The sequence below is a fragment of the Neomonachus schauinslandi genome, chromosome 3, assembly GCF_002201575.2.
Source record: "Neomonachus schauinslandi chromosome 3, ASM220157v2, whole genome shotgun sequence".
Classification (NCBI taxonomy): Eukaryota; Metazoa; Chordata; class Mammalia; order Carnivora; family Phocidae; genus Neomonachus; species Neomonachus schauinslandi.
Window position 1 is genome coordinate 127,558,810 of NC_058405.1, and position 17,945 is coordinate 127,576,754.

Sequence of the window (17,945 nt, forward strand, 5' to 3'; positions counted from 1 at the left end):
GAATAAATTATGAAGAATCAAACATTAAAGCCATCAGTCAGTTTAAACCTTTGGCTAAGTTTGAGTATCTTTTGAGATGTAGTTAACTTGGCATCCAGTCTTTTTAATTTTCAGAAATTTTAAAGCCTCAGGCTTCTCCAAAACTGCATGTATTTTTGCCTCACCTCAAATCATTATGTTTGACACAGGAGAAATGTCCAGTCAGGTGGGGCTTATAGTAGGAAAATCCAGACTCTCTTTCCAGTTACCATTAAGCTTTTTCATTTGTTTTGTGTTTCAATTAAGTACTCCGAAATAACATATGTGAAGTCATTACTTTGGAATTGGAGGCAAAGAACTGATCTGCCCTTTGGAAATAGAATTATTTTATTGCTTTGGCTGTGGAGTCCTTTTGATTCGTTCTCACCATAGAGATTGTTACCTGGTTGCTAAAACTTATTATTTGGAGAAATTTTCAAGTATATCTTTATATCAAACTTCCTAAATATAAACTCATAAAAAATTAGGGCAAAAGTCTAGGAAGAGAAGTGTGCAGGTTTTAATCATTTGGTGTTTTACCTAGTAGCTCTATACGAGAAAACAAAAGAGATTTGAGAGAATTATCCAAGAGTTCCAAATATTCCTACCTGAAATATCTGTTTAGTGTTCTGTCTTCTAGTTATTTTTGTCTGTTCATTTTTTTATTTTTTTTATTTTTTTTATTTTTTTATTTATTTTTTTTTTTTTAAAGATTTTATTTATTTATTTGACAGAGAGAGACACAGCAAGAGAGGGAACACAAGTAGGGGGAGGGGGAGGGGGAGAAGCAGGCCTCCCGCAGAGCAGGGAGCCCGATGCGGGGCTCGATCCCAGGACCCTGAGATCACGACCTGAGCCGAAGGCAGACGCTTAACGACTGAGCCACCCAGGCGCCCCTCTGTTCATTTTTTTAAATGGTGGGATGGGGTGTGCTGTTAAATATTACATGTAGAGTAGTAAGAAATGGTGTGAAGGTTATTGATATTCTTTTCTAAATAATTTTTTTAATTAAAGGAAAAAATATGGCACTTTAAAAATTTCGGAATGCCTGAAAATCCCTTTTTATAGGACAGACTAACCAAGTGGACTCGGAGGTTGTTTGGGTGTTTGAACTAAATCCTCTATGTCTTTGACAAAGTTGTGTGATTCTTTGATACCTTTCTATGGATTCTCTAGAGTTTACCGTGTTATAATCATGTATGCTTTAACTCAACATTATTTGACTATATTTAATGTAATTCCTTTCATAGTTTGCGATTTTGAATGATTGATTTCTCTTTTAGAGTTTTAATAATGTTGAAGCCATGCTTGAATGATTATTTTTCAAAGTGAAATTTACTAGTACAATATGGTGACCTTCACTGCTTACCGTTCTTACTTCTCACAGGGGTAAAATCAAGCTGGAGCCATCAAGAGTGCAGCTCTGGTGTTTTTTAACCAGCCAGAGGCTCGTGCCACCACTTTTACCCAGGTTACCCAAGCAAGTTGTACATATATAAATATAATCAGTTTCTAAATGAATTTTGACTGGCCTGCATGTTACTCAGCTACATTCCTTGCCCATCCATTGGCAGTAAAATAAAAATATGCACAGCTGCTCTTATGCTGAGTCATATAAAGCATGGTCAGGCAAGTCTGGCAACCCTAACTTTTTAAAACAATGATTTAGTTGCTAATCTTCTTACATAGATTTTAATAGAAATTATATTCATTGAAAAATAAAAGTGCATGCCTTTATGGATTATTTAATTTCCATTTAATGCTGCAGAGTTTTGAACATGCTAAGGGCTTAAAGAAGAAATGTAGGTGCTCTTTGAAAAACTTGCAGAAAAGCTTTCTCACCCCCCTTTTTTTTTTAATATAACCCCAATGGGTGTACTTTATTGGTAATTTTTTGTTCACTGTCTTATATTAAGTTTGTCTGAAGGGTATTCTGCAAACCAAAGTAATTCCTTATTCATGTGCAAACTGCCTAAAGGGTATTTTGATGTGATAATAATGTAAATGAATTGGAATGTTTATATTTTGGCTGCTAGCAGTGTGGGTACAATTTTTAATCTGCTTCATTACAGAGAAAATGACATTGCTTTATTCAGCAATTGACCAAAAGTATTTTACATTTGGAATATGATTACCTTGGAAATTCTGTTGATATCTACCCCTAAAACTCCTAAGACTGAAAGAAAAGGGGGAAAAAATGCTTTTTGTACACCAAAAAAATAAGATAATGGTCTTTTAGGTGGGATATGCATTCTGAAAATAGATCTGGAATCCACCTTCTTTACTTGGTTGCTCCTCTGTCCTTTGTGGTTTTGTTTTTCCTTGTTTCATCCAGACCTGCTGGAAAACTTTCTCCTGAAGAATATTATTTAAATATGTCATGCACTACAAAGTCCTATATAGGAAGAGAATCCTTGTGAGGTCCTTTAGTGTTTTTCAATGAAAGGACCTCCCTTGTCATTGATCATGGCAATGAGTGTAACCCACTTTGGGGTCCATTTGGTGGACTTTGCATTTCCTAATGTTGAAATCATAGTTTTGTACTCAAATATGTTAACCAAATTGCTCGGTGCGATTTAATTATTTTCTTAAGAAATGTTAATTAAATACTTTGTCACTTAAGTGCAGTTTCCTCTTCTGCCATTAAAACTGTAAAACAACCCCAATATAAGCATATTTGGCTCTCTGGAAAGGAGCAATGATTATGTCATTCTTATAGTATTCTTTTATACTTTGGAACAAAATATTCAGTCCTGGCACTCTAGACTTTTGAAAGATAATGCCTTGTATATTGAAGAATGACATAAAATAGGACCCAAGGTATATAAGCGTTCACAATGAAACACAGATATACGTATACCCACAAGGACTAGAGAGAATTTTTTCCCTATAATTTATTAATTCTTCAGAAAAGTGTGGGACTTGACTCCTTAGGATAATACCTTGTTTTTCCCAGTTTCTTGGAAAAAGGGAAGGTTCATTTCCTTATTTCCTGAGAATCCCATATTCCAAGTTCTTGAATAAACAGGTATACCAAGAAAGTGATAATCAGATAGATATATTACCTAGCAGTTTATTTTGGAGATTTACTGGAGTACATATGGTGAAACACCAACTAAGCAGAAACTGGTTTAAACTGACTTGATTATTCTTAACTCTTACATTATTACAGTTTTCAATGTCCTTGAATATGTCTCTTATCCTCCCTCAGGAAACATTGTCTGCTCCATAAAAGAGTATACTAAATCCAGTACAAGGGGTGGAAGAGGGGAAAAGATGTAAGAGAAGGTTTTGGTGGGAAGGATTCAGTGAGAACCCACTTATTATTTTATCCTGGAGAATGTTTAGTCCTTGAAGGAAAGTTTTCCAGTAGGATAGTGATTAAGGGAGAAAAAAAGCTCTTAATATCCTTCATGTAAGAACAAAATGGACTAAACACGTGTGTCTTTGGGTCACTATCTATCTGCTGAGGAGTAGGCCAACATGATATAAGGCTTACTTTTGCTGGACCAACATGGATACTTCAAATCCAATTTATGGTTTGAAAATTGTGTAATGTATCCGTTATAAAGACAGAAATGATTTCTGGGTAATGTAGTATAATACCAATGATACTTTTTGTCATATGTTTGATTTTGCCATCTTCCTTATTAAGACCGTAACACCAACAATCCCTTTCTGGTGTTAATGTGCCACTTTGGCCTTAAGCTTATCCCAAAGCAAGCAAGATTATAACTTTCATTGTTCTAGTGTTAAGATTTTTCATGGAAAATAATCCAGAGCTCCTTAAATATAAATTTGAATTAAGATCCATGTGGAACAAAGGATTGCCATTCTTGGGGGTCAAAATATTTAGATATGAAATATTTGATTTAATCTATATTTGAAGCTATTTCATTCTTTAAAATCCCAGCTCCTTTTATTGAATCAGAGTAGAATATACCTCTTTTCTAAATTATATAAAATCTTTATAATATTATATGCAATCTTTGTAATAATTATATTTCCCGTAAAAATGTATCTCAGTTTTATAATGAAAAACAAGTGTGCCTATGAAAAAAAATAGCAAATGATGCTTTCTCTCCCTTTTCCTGCTGTGATTAATTATTTTAAAAAATACTTTTACTTTCTGAAAGAACGACTATTAGTTTGGCATGTCAGTGTTTAATAGTAATATATCAATGACATGAAAAGTAAAAGAGATAGAATGTTTAAAAATACAAAATGAAATATTATGTGCCTTGATATTTATTTATTAGATCATTTAGCAAATATTAGCATTTAATATTCCAATAAGAATCCAGCAGATTTTCAATAGGAAGAGTCCTATAGTATGAGATTTTCATTAAAACAAATGTTCATGTAATATTCCACCTGAAAATAAATTATTGCCAGTGCTATTCATAGCAAGTAACAATTGGCTATTCCTGTTTGATCTCTTTACTATCCTGATATTAGAATACATCATATTTTGTTAAAATTTAACTAGGCAAGGGTACTCTAACAATATCATTTAGCTCATTTATTTCCTAATAAATAAGCACAAAAAATAAAAAGGGAACCTAAACATTTAAATTTTACCAAAGGGAAATATAAAACTTGCCAAGTGTAGAACTTGAAAGTATAGAATTGGTTCTATTTCTAGCCAATTCATATTTTGGTCTCTTACTCATGTGGTATTTTGCAGTGGATCATGCCTAGTTTGGAGCATTTGCAAGCAACTTTTAGTTGAAAATTCTTCAAGTACATGAGTCTAAAAGTTCCATATAATGATGTATACTTGACAGTTCTATTTGGTGAATTTGTACGATAGGATTTATTATAATTATGACCATATCTGAAGCTGGAGTATTATAGTCTTAACTAGATTCCTTTGATTTTTATGGATTCTTTACACATTCTAACTTTTACTTGACATATTTTATATTATGATATTTGCCTCTTATGTAATTTTAAGGAAGTCATTGGGTTGATGTTATCAAGAAAGATTTTATAAATCACAGTTTCTTGCCTACATCTCGGTTATTGTTTACTTTTTGTTCATTTAATATTCCAATGAATATTTAGTTCTACTCTACATTAATACATATAGGAATATGAATATAAATTGAACTAATACTAAGTTCATTGTCACAAAACATGGGAATCAATAATATCACAAGCACTATCTTGAACCTACAACATTTAACTACATACCACGTCTACTAAATATTTTATACTGATAAAGGTTGGTTTTACTTATGAATCATCAAAAAATTCTCTAGGAAGTTCTGGTAAAATAGGGTACAGAAGATCTAGAGTCCAGTTACTGACTCACTATCACTTATGACAAGGTATTTAAAGCCACATTTCCTTCTCTAAATAGACACCAGATTGGTTGCTGTTCCATATCAGAGGGAAGATGGAGAAGGAGGAGATTGCTTCTCCTTAAAAAGATTCGATTCACCAATGGGACTGCAGATCTAACTATAAAGAGTGAAAAGAAAGAAAACACTGTCAGGATGATTCAGTGTTAGTTTACTAACTCCAGAGTTAAACTACAGTTTTCGTTGTAGACTGATTTTAGGTCTGAATAATTGAGAACCTGATGTTGAGACAACACTCCTAATTCTAAAAGTTGTTGGCCATTATTTATACAATTCAGAATCTTCAAGGATTTGTGTTACTCTGCACCTAAGTGGGGATATTATTTGTATTCCCTTGAATGTAAAAGTATTTGATAGGCGGTGTCAGAAGTAGTTACTGGCAGAATAAAAGAGTCCATGCACTGGTCATTTATTCATTTACTTGACAAACATCTATTAAACACAAACATTGGTGATAGGTACTAGGGACACAGAGATGGCAAAAGTAGTATCTTTGCCTCAAAAGATTAAGTCTTGTGCTATACGTCTTCTAGAGACAAAATAGTTTCATGTTGCACTTATAAAAAAGTAGTAACCTGACCTTTAAATACACAAATATTTGGCTTCAATAAAAAGACATTACTTCTATGTTAGTATTAAGGAGCTGCACCAAATGAAAGGTGTGATAGTTGACGTTACAGGGATCCTCTGGAACATTTCAAACCAAGATTCACTGGAATTTGTTCTCTGATGACTTCTCCCCATCAGTGTCAAGAACTAACCTTCATTTTGTTATGGAGAAATCATTCATTCATTATTTTTAAACAATATTTATTGAGTACCTGTGACATACCCAGCCTGATAGGCTGTAATGCAATCATTCACTAATGCCAGCCTGAGCATATGGAGTACTCTGAATATGGAGCCTCATTTTTTCCTTGGGTTCACCCCTAAGTCTTCCCCCAGTCTCTGTTTACAGTGTTACCCTTTTTTCCTAAAAGGAATGTGTTCCATTTCTTATTGTGGGCTGTCTGCAGTTAGATTAGGTATGACTAAGCTTCAGTTTTTCCGATTGCCATGTTTCAACATCCTGCAAATGAAAAGATCAGTATCTTCAGCTCCCTAATATGTAACAATTTTATTAGAGTCAGATGAATTAGAATGAGAGGATAATTTGGTCATATCTTAGTCAATTACGTGTACCTAAACACAGCTATATTATCAAAGGGTCTAACCAAAAGACAAAGGATAAGAAATTAGAAGTCTGAAAAATTAAAATATGTGTAATAAATATTCCCACTTTGACATTTCATCTTAAAACTAAATATATTTAAATTTTAAGGACAAAGATATCGTGATTATCTGTCTACTATTGTGATACACCTGGTGAGCAGGAGAAGAATTCAACAAACTTCAAGCATTTTATAATATATAATCCTTGATTTAACTGTTTCAGTCAAATTAAAAAATAGTCCTGAAACTGGTTCTAAGAAGATAGACATATCTAATATTTATGCTTCTATCACTGATATTGTTAAATTACATGAGACAAAAGCATTTTCAGTCTCATAGTTATCATATATAAATAGTTTTACTTCATCAGCATCACTATGCCAAGTAAATATTTTAAATAAAGAAAATGATTTTCATAAAATAAAGGAACCAGCTTCCCAGAGCAGATCCATGTAATCCTTAGCTCAAATATGAGAGTGTTTCTAGTACTGACTACAATATCCACTTTGTAATAGTTCAACATACTTCAGTGTGCATTTTATCATGTGCTTACCTCATCCCCTTTATAAAGTAGCTCTTATCAGCTCAGCCATTTCCTAATGTTATGCACTAATGGTAATAACATTGTAACAGGCCCGGGAATGCTGTGGCCCAAACTACTCTGATTCCATGTGGCACTCATACCTGGCCCTGTGTCATTCCTGCAGCATTTTAAGACCAGGCTAAAGACTTGGATCCCTTTATTTTTAGCTGATCCCTTTAACACCCTGACCTGGCTAAAGTTTGTTGTATGTCAAGGTTCAAAACAACTTTATTATTTTTCTTTTGGTGGTATTTGATGTAGCCTAAAGGAAACCAAAGTGACTGCCAAAGATTCACTTCTCCCCATATTAACAGGACAGGTAAGAGTGCCAGAGTAACAAGTAGTTTCCAAATGCACAATGAAACACAGGGGTGCATTGGCCAAAGAGAATGCAAAATACCAGCTCTTGCTATAAAGCTAACAATGTGCTGCTCTTTTCTGAATTAGAAAACTTTAGAATATATTTAATAACAACTAGTGGTATATGTTTTCATGTCAATGAAAAGTGGATAAATTTAGATTGTTGCTGTTTATGTGCATTGGATCAATCTTTTCTGCATTTGACATGAAAATACACTTGTGCAGCTTTCGTTGGTTGGGTCACAATTTTAGAATAAAACAAACTATACCATTTGCAAGCTAATTTGCAAAAGCAAGATCACAGATGACCATATGACTCTGGCAGCTTACAAAGCTCTCTTCAGGATTTTATTTCAGAATCTCTATACATGGGCTTAATCAAAAATTATTTAAGTTGTTAGCACCATATTTTTAAAGAAAAAAATACGCTGTGGCACTGCATCTAATCTTGTGACCCCCACCTCTCCTAAGCGGACTGGCATTATGTTTAAGATACTCTTGAATTACAGCTCAAGGAAATGCATACAGAAGACTTGAGGGCACGCCTTTTGAATTTTTATATTATAAAGAAAATATTTTAAAAGATTTTCTGTGGAATTGATTTTCAGAAGCTAAATGCAACTAGTTCATCCGAAGGCAGCACAGTTGATATAGGAGCTCCCGCTGAGGGAGAGCAACCTGAGGTAGAACCCGAAGAATCCCTTGAACCTGAAGCCTGTTTCACGGAAGGTAAGTGGGAACAGTGCATGTGAGCTCACTGGACCCCTCTTACCTATCTCTTTCCCCATCCTCTAATCATCTCTATCTAGTGACCATTCGTTTATTTGTTTGGTTTTTGTTTTTTTCTGTATCAAAACAAAGATAATTTTTTAGAAGATAAGATTTATGTGATCAGACATTCCTATTTTTGTGCATACTGTTCAACTAAGAAATGCTGCTAACTATATGGGTGTTTTAGTGGCCTCCTAGAATATCGAATCAGAGAGAATGACAAATCCAAACCTATCTCTCGTTAGCTTTAAAAAAAAGAAAGGAAGAAAAAATTTAAGGTCCAAGAGGTAATTTATTGTTTACTGTTTTGTCAGCTTACAATGGGGAGTAAATGATAAGTGTACATTTAAAACTGTCCATGAGTAATGGTTATTTGTATCTGTCAAGATTAATTTTTTTACTTGTTCTGAATGATAATAGATAATAGATAATGAAATGCCAAAATATACTATGAGTTTTTAATATGGGACACCATGCCATCAGGGCAATAATACCAAGAGGATTTTCTTTCTTTTTTTTTTTTACCAAGAGGATTTTCTGAAGAAAGCTAAAATTATGTAATTTGAGGTATGGATCAGTTATCTCTTGAACAATAATACTGTATATCTAACAACCCAGAACTTCTTAGCATATAGCAAAAAAACGTATATTTTTGCTCACAAGTCCATGGCCAGCTAGATGGTTTTGCTGATCTCGGATAGGCTCTCTTCCAAGCCTGAGGTTTCGCATGGACTCTTGGGCTGACTCAACTCCTCTCCACTCTTAATCTTGTCCTCCGCACAGTGAGCAAGTATGTTCGTGGGGTGAAGGCACAGGAGCAGGAGAGGAAGCCTAACTGCCAAGCCTCCTCTTCTGCCAGGTTTGCTCCTGTCCTGTTCACCAAAGCAAAGTCACCTGGCCAATCCAGACTGTGTGGGAATGCACCACTAATGATCAAAGAGACAGAAAAATTTAGTACAATTTCTTCCCACAAGATAAGAAATTCTCTTCATTTCTTATATAAATCCCTATTGTAGGTACAGGAACATTTCTCTAAAACCCTGGATATCACTTCACATTTAACTCATTTTTTTAGTTAACAGCTGTTTAATAATGCATATCATGTCTTGGTCTCAAATCAGTACTATATAGCAATTGCTTAAGCAAAAATTGCTTATCTATTATCTATTTTTTTTGCTTAAGTGACATGCCTCAGGGCTGCCTGGGTGGCTCACTGCCCTAAGCAACCGACTCTTGATTTTGGTTCAGGTCATGATCTCAGGGTCGTGAGATCAAACCCAGCATTAGGCTCCGCACTCAGCGGGGAGTCTGCTTGGGTTTCTCTCCCTGTCTCCCTCTACCCCTTCCCCCTCTCTAAAATGAATAAATAAATCCTTAAAAAATTAAAAATAAAGATAGTGACTGTCTCAAATTGTTACTAGTAATGCAATTTTATTACAACTAATTCTAAAAGTGTTTCATTTGGGTTATGCATGTTTACATTAAGAACACTAAAGCTGTTTTAATTTAAAATTCAAGCAAATTTTAGAATATGTAATTACACAGATGTTAGAAATCACAATTGACGTCAATGGATTCTTTCAAGGTTGTTACATAAGATTATGTTGCATATACTTGTTGATTTTGGACTTTAATGCATTGGTGAAAATAAATACTTAAATATTAATTGTGAATTTTTAAATAATTTCAGAGGGAGAGCTATTTGTTCAGCATAAGTTATGACGGAAGTCACTCTTTGCTATTTTCTTCAAAAAGTCTTCATACATTCCAGTGCAGTTACTTGATTATGAAAAAATATATGACTTCCCAAAACATTCAAGTGGTATATCACAAAAATAATTTCTGTGGTATTAGTTTTTACTCTTAGCTTATCAGACAATTAGCTTATCTTTAGGGTCACAATAGATTCATGAATACTGCAATAATAAGGAAATAATAAGTAATTATGCAATAATAATTATGGTACTATCAACATTTGTCTTTTGTAAAGTTTAAAAAACCACTTAAGTATGAAATATTTTAGAATATATTCTCTGTAGGATAGAATAACTTAACATTATAGAAAATAATAATGAATAATATGTAGATGCCCACCAACCAACTTTAACAATTTGAATACTTTTGTCATATTTGCATCAGACTTTTTATTTAAGATAAAACAGATAGAATTTAGGCCCATTTTGTTCCCCTTCCTTATCCCATTTTCTTCCTTTCTTCTCAGAAATAAACTAATGTCTCAAATTTGGCATTCATCATTCCTGCTAAAATTGGTCTTTTTCTGTTAAACTGTTTTTTCATCTCATACCCTCTCTAGAGGAAAAAAAAAAACCCTAAATTTAGTTCCATTTAATTTAATACAATGAATATTTTCAGGGCATATAAATCTTCTTGATCTTTTGGGAAACAGGAATATGAAAAAGATCTTGCCCTCAAAGAAACAACAAATACAATGCTATTTATTTCTTAGATGAGAAGCTAATAACATTTTATAGCACATCGTTAAATTTTCATGAAACAAAGGATATGATCTCTCCAACTGACATTATAAAGTAGCATCTGATAAATATCTATGCAGTAAAATATTATGCTCTTTTCAAGATGAGGTTTCCATTTTTCTATTCATTGATCAAGAGCCCTCTCCATGGTTAAAGCCTTATCTCATGACTCATCTCCCACACCCCAGCATCCCCCTATTCTGTGTGCTGCCAGGTCCTGTCAGCTCAATGGTATCTTCTGATTCCTTACCACTGTCACCACAGTTACCCTTGTTTGAATCTCATGCACTCTTTTTTTTTTCGTGCACTCTTAACTCCTTTTTCATCTTCTTTCTTCTATCCATCCAGTGCCTTTTATAGGCAGAGATCATTCTAAATCAGTGTTTTTATCAGGTAAATCTTCACAACTCCCAAATAAATCCTTCAATGTTTTACTCATTGGTCAGTATATAAAATCTAAAGTCTCCAGCTAAGTCCCCAGTTCCTTTTTTCAGATTGGCTCTTAAGTGTTTTTTCTAGTCTTGACTCCTAATTCTTTCCTTCATGCAACTTCTAGACCTATCATTAAGTTTTATTGATGTCATTGTTTCTCCATTCCTTTATAGCTCCTGTACCAGACCTGTTCTTACATATCCCTCAAAGTCTAAGCTGAAATTCATTTCCTCTGTAAAGCTCAATATCAGAAATTAATCTATACCAATCAACTCTCACCATACCTTATTTAATTTGTGATTTTTTTTTTGCTTTCTATAACTATAGAATTTGTGAACAAAAGTCCCCTACTTAAAATGCACACTTAAAAAAAAAAGATTTTATTTATTTATTTATTTGAGAGAGAGAGGGAGCATGGGGGGGAAGGGGCAGAGGGAGAGGGACAAGCAGACTCCCCACTGAGCAGGGAGAGGACACAGGCTCGATCCGAGGACCCTAGGATCATAACCTGAGCCGAAGGCAGATGCTTAACAGACTGAGCCACCGAGGCGCCCCTAAAGTGCACACTTTTTTAAGAGAAAGTCTATGTTTACACATTCTATTATTATACTTTGTCCAATACAATTCCTTGAATGCAATAGATATTTAATAAATATTTGTTGATAAGCCTTTGATGTAGTAATCCACAAATTACACAAAGATGTTTATAATATTGTTGCTGATAATAGCCAAAATTAAAGCAACATATTCAATAATAGTGGAATAATTCTATAAATTCTGGTTAAGTCTGGTAATCTTATTTAGAGAAGTATTGTGAAACCTTTCACAGTTCTATTTACATACAATAAAAGGGAAATATGTATACTATACCATTAAGTGAACTATTTAGAATTCAAATGTCAATGTATGAATGTCATAAGGATAAGATGGAAATATCAACTTTTGGTGATTTTATTTTCTTTCTGTTTTTCTATATGTTTTTATGATGTAATATAATCCATTACAATAATCACATATACATAAAAAATATTTGTTGAATGAATGATTTTAAAAACCGTACAGATGATTTCCATTTGTGTAAGTGGAAGCCATCTTAAAAATAGTTACTTACAATATATCAGGTAATAATGTAGATGAGTCTTCCACCAATACAAATGTACGTAATCAAAGAGTAACTATTTTTTCTTCATTTACTTTGACTTATTGTAGACTGTGTGCGGAAGTTCAAGTGTTGTCAGATAAGCATAGAAGAAGGCAAAGGGAAACTCTGGTGGAACTTGAGAAAAACTTGCTATAAGATAGTGGAGCACAACTGGTTTGAAACCTTCATTGTCTTCATGATTCTACTCAGCAGTGGGGCACTGGTAGGTGACATATGATCTACTCCTTTTCTTTTACTGAAACTCTTTACCTTCCCCCTCAATGAACCTCTTGTTATATGTTTTTAAAATATGGTGCTTGTGAAGTACGAGACATTGTGTGATATTCTTAGCACAGTGTGAGCCTCAGTAAATAGCAATTTTTATTGTTGTGGAGTAGGTCTCAGATTGAATCAAACTCAGATTATGGTTTCTATAATATTTAAAGAAAGATATTTCTGACTTTGAGTCATCAGAGGCAGTTCTTATTAAGAGTGATTATGCAGACAAGATATGGGATCATCAGCTAAATATCAAACTGCTTAACATAAGCTCCATTTTGCAGGGAATTCACTTGTCTTGTTCATGCTGATTCACTAGTGCCAGTCATAGTGAATGGCAAATAGTAGACTGACTTAATTACTGACTAGTAGTAAAGTGAAAGCATTAAAACTTAATTTATGTCCGATTTCATTCAGTGGAAGGGTCAGTTTGGTCAAAATATTAATTAACATATGAAAATAGTGTGACCTGTTTTCCCATTTGGTGATACAAATGTGGCTGCATTTCTTTTATTTTTTAATTAGTCACTACAGGGTTTGGTGAGTTGATTTCATTAGGATTATAGTCTTGTATCTGGAGGCCTCTAAGCCTGCCTCTACTTTGACTAAGAGTCCTGTGTCTTGCCATGTACTTGAGCAAAGAGGGTCAGCCCTGCGCTTTTAATGCCAGTAGAGAGGGAACTCTGAAGTCTCACCAGTAACTAGTGCCTTTGCTGTCTTAGCTCTTGGTTCTCAATTTTACCCAGTCAAAGCTCACCAAAGTGCATCACCATGCTGGCACAATGGCTGGCTTCTGAGGGGCTTCCAGCTTCAGCTATAAATTGAGCTGGAGAGACTTTAGGCCCTTGTGCCCTGATCACAAGCCCAGATCCCCCTTTTCTCCAAAAAAAGAAAATTTTCTTTTGTCCTTAATCCAGGCCACCAAGTTATCCTGATAGTTTTTCCTATAAGGCAATTGAGTTAGATAAATGATCTTTTCATTCCAGAACACCCAGAGGCTCCTGAAAATGAATTCCCCACACTGTCTCAAGAGCTCTGCAAAATGTCGCAGAGCCTGGTGGAGGGGACTTCCCCACATGCACCACACACGTGCCCATGCTGAAGGAGAGAAATAGAGAGGTGAAAGTGATAACCCTCTGTTCCTCTTGCCTCAGGCTATGGGGGCGGGTGGGGGGGTGTCTCCTTGCCTTACATTTGCATTACTGAGAGAAAACATTCTAGTGTAATGAACAAAGCAGATCTACTCACACATGACTTTCTGCCTCCTGCTGTAGAGAGAAGCACCTGACAGTTTCTCAATATTTTTAAGCTCTTTGGGATATCCTGATACCCTAATTTAAAAATTACTTGAATTCATTGGTTGACTGAAGTGTGCCTGCAGATGACCCTAAAGCACAATGCCACCGTGGGGAACACGAAGCCTTCCAGACGCGGGCCCCTGAGACGAGGCTTGCTGCAGGTTTGCTCTATTGAGACATCAGTTAGAGACAAGTTTATGACAATGAAGTTACATGGAATTTTCTCACTCACAGGCCTTTGAAGATATATATATTGAGCAGCGAAAAACCATTAAGACCATGTTAGAATATGCCGACAAAGTTTTCACTTACATATTCATCCTGGAAATGCTTCTCAAGTGGGTCGCGTACGGTTTTCAGATGTATTTCACCAATGCCTGGTGCTGGCTGGATTTCCTGATTGTTGACGTGAGTGTTCTGCACTTCCATGCTTCATTCCATTGCCATGTGATGGCAGTTCTAGCAATGGTGACTGGCACACAGTAGGCACTCAGTAAATATGTAAATATAAATGATGATTCCCATTTTCCCAACGAGAAGATACCCCAAAATATTTTTTTGCTGATTTAAATTCATATACTTTCATAGGTGAAACAGTCAAATGCTGGCCTTACTATACTTACTGATTTTGTTTCAAATTAATATTTAAATTCCAAGTTATACAGAATAATATATTAATGTAGAAGTTTTGCTTTTTTCACCCTTGCCTTTGACACAATAACTATTTAAATTCCTCACAGTTATCTTTGACATTAGTGTTTTTGTTATCACCAGAGCTTATTGAGAAGTGTTTGTCCCACAGATGGGTTACTAATTACAAAGAAACTTGGAAGTCAAAAAAGCAGGAGACATACTTCTTGATTTGTATGATGGTTGAAACAGATTGGCTGTGGGCCAGTTATTTAAAAGTTGTATTAAACTGCACTGGTGTTGAAAATAAAGTAAGATGGAGTACCAGAATATAAAAGTCTTTACAAAATTGAATACCAGGTTACTCCATGATTTCTGAGGGAGAATTTTGAAGAAGATCTTACCTTTTATTCACAAATATAAAATCTTAATTGAGCAAAAAAATTAAAAATCATTTTCATTTAGTTCTGGAGGTTTACTTCTTAAATACCTTTTAAATTAGTAGTCCATTCATAATGGCTAAAAAGAAACTTGGAAGTCCTTTTGTTTAGAAAAGTAGGCAAGCCAGTGGGGACAGGAGACAGGCACATGGGGGAGGTGACAGGATGATGTTCACAGCCAACAAAGGAGGAGGAGGACCCTGGAATTTGCAAGAAAGCACAAGTGCTAACTAGTGCATTTTAAAGATAATATTCTGTTGATTGTAATTCCATGGAAATTAAAGACATACTTTTAACTTGAAATATTTTGATATATAAAATTTACTTATCATGCTAGCAAAATAAAAAAATGGAGACTTTCATGGAGAAAGTTTTTTTTTATAGTTTCAAATGAAAAAGTATCAACTTTTGGGGCACCTGGGTGGCTCAGTCAGTTAAGCTGCTGCCCTTGGCCCAGGTCATGATCCCAGGGTCCTGGGATCCTCAGCAAAGGTCCTCCGCAGGGAGCCTGCTTCTCCCTCTCCTCCCCAGTCATGCTCTCTCTGGCTATCTCTGTCTCTCTCTCTCAAATAGATAAATAAATAAAATCTTAAAAAAAGAAAAGAAAAGAAAAGAAAAAATATCAACTTTTAATCCAATTTGAGCTTTCTAAGCACCAAACCAAAGAAACGAAATATGAGGAAAAGAGAGTTCTTTGAATTTAAGAGAGAAGAGTATCTTTATTATATTTTTTTCCTAATCTGTCTATAGCAAATCTACTATTAAATATAATATATAAGGCTACATGCAGAATTACATCAAAACTTTTCTGGCAATAAAAGAAGACAATAAATAAATACTTAAAACCACATATGATTGGATATTACACAATGGAAAAATATACCAATTCTTTTATTTGTATAATCGGATTACTGATGATACTTTAAAAAATTTTTTTATATGTGATCGTGATACCTTGGAGAATTTATAATAAAAATACCTGATATATAATGTACCTGTGTAACATTAAAGGCATTAAATCAATATGACCTGAATATAAAGAAATTCTTAGGAGAAATCTAGTTGCCCTGCAGCTGATGCTCATATTACTGAGCATATCCTGATATTTACCTTCTTAGATTTAAGAAAATTATTATGACAGTATATTAAACTCATCAGTACTTTGCTTTATGTCAAATATATTCTTGATCATCTGTTTTGTTACGGAAGATACAAATATGAATGTCATTTTTCTGGCTTGTGAGAGCTTACAGTTGACTAGTGAGGAAAGATACGTATACAACAAGAAGATGACATCTGTATTAGAAGTGCCATTCACTTCACTGAGGAAGGAGGCAAGGCTTTATGAGGCAACGCCCTTGTGAGCTGGAGTTTGAGGGCTGAGAATGTCAGCAGATACAGATAAGGGGAAGGACACCAAAGCATTAAGACCCATGCATGCCAAGCAGGGCCTGTGCAAGCAACAAATAATCCTAGAGGGTAAGAACAGTGCCATGGGGTGAGGAAAAGTGTTTTCTAATTGGATGACAAGGTAAGAAAGGTAAGTTGGACAAGAGTTTAAAGAACTGTGATGCCATCCAAGGAGATGTAGGCCTCTGATCTAGTTCAAGAAGCCACTGAAGCATTATCTATGGAAAGTGACAAGAAAAGCTTGATCTTTTAGGGAGAGAAATTTGGTGCAGTTGTGAATGATGGAATAGAAAGGGGGTTTTTTAGAGACCAGAAGACCAATTAGAAGATTGTTCCAGGAAGAGGAGAAAGCATAAATGTATCTCCTTCTCACATTCAGCTACACAAGTCACATAAAATTGGGTATTTTACCACTTCTTTTGGTTAGCCAATAAATACTGCCCCTGTTCACAATTTTTTTTCTTATGTCCTACTTTTATCTTTTATCCTTTAGTTTATGTCTATTTCTTATTGATTCTGTCTTCAGGGAAGATAAAGTAAGTAGTCCAGGTCCTCATATTTTATATACAGAAAATCTTCACAACAAATGAAAATCCAGTAACTTTATTTTTCAATTATTAGTGAAGAGAGGGCTCACAAGGCCTAAAATTAAAAGTTTAGATTTTAGGGGCACCTGGGTGGCTCAGTCGGTTAAGCGTCTGCCTTTGGCTCAGGTTATGATCCCAGGGTCCTGGGATTGAGTCCTGCATCAGGCTCCCTGCTTCTCCCTCTACCCTTCCCCCCCTGCTCATGAACTCTTTCTCTCTCACCCTCTCTCTCTCTCTCTCAAATAAATAAATAAAATTTAGATTTTAGGGAAAATATGTGAACCACTTAAGATAAATTTTTGTAGCTCATTTTTGGCCAAATTTAGAGGGTTTTTTCTATTTCACATTACATGTGCAAAATTAGTGTGAATAAATTTTGTGAAACTTTTCTGTGTGCTTTTTCATAAAAAATGATTTTTTCAAATATCCATTAACATCATACTCTTAAAAGCTCTATTACACATCTATTTTTATTTATCTGGTTTTGAAATTCAAGTGTCCTTTAGGACAAAATAGTTTTTCTTAGATTATATAGTTTTAATGAGTTTTCTATGTATTTTCAAGGGAAATCAGACATTTCTGTGCTACCTCTGACAGTTGTTCTTTTCCTTTTTAGTTGAGATTTTAGAATTTCTATCAACTACATTAGTCATCTGTATAAATGACTAAAACCATTGTTCTGGCAATTTCTAATTAGTCATACTAAAATCTCAATTTTTCTTTTTTTTGGTTAATTATTTTAATTTGACCTAGTTCGTGGTTTGATGCCCTCATACTGAAGTTGACGGAAAGACAAAGCCACTTTCAGAGGCCTAGATCTTTCTGAGTGTGTTTGTGTTCAGATTCACCAGTGGTTTGCTTAGTTCACCTTTGTACTTACACTAAGTTTTAGTCATCTCCCTTTTGGGTCAGCTAAATAATAG

The 17,945-nt window shown here is 34.6% G+C and overlaps 1 protein-coding gene across 8 annotated transcripts in view; it reads left to right on the plus strand.

Annotated features, from left to right (window-relative positions):
* LOC110592182 (sodium channel protein type 2 subunit alpha) overlaps positions 1-17,945 on the plus strand; it is an 82,644-nt gene that overhangs the window by 49,695 nt on the left and 15,004 nt on the right. For all 8 annotated transcript variants that reach the window (XM_021703133.1, XM_021703136.1, XM_044913665.1 and 5 more), the window contains 3 exons: positions 8,148-8,268; positions 12,447-12,601; positions 14,190-14,363. In XM_021703133.1, the coding sequence (XP_021558808.1) occupies positions 8,148-8,268; positions 12,447-12,601; positions 14,190-14,363 (450 nt within the window). The remainder of the gene's footprint in view (positions 1-8,147; positions 8,269-12,446; positions 12,602-14,189; positions 14,364-17,945) is intronic.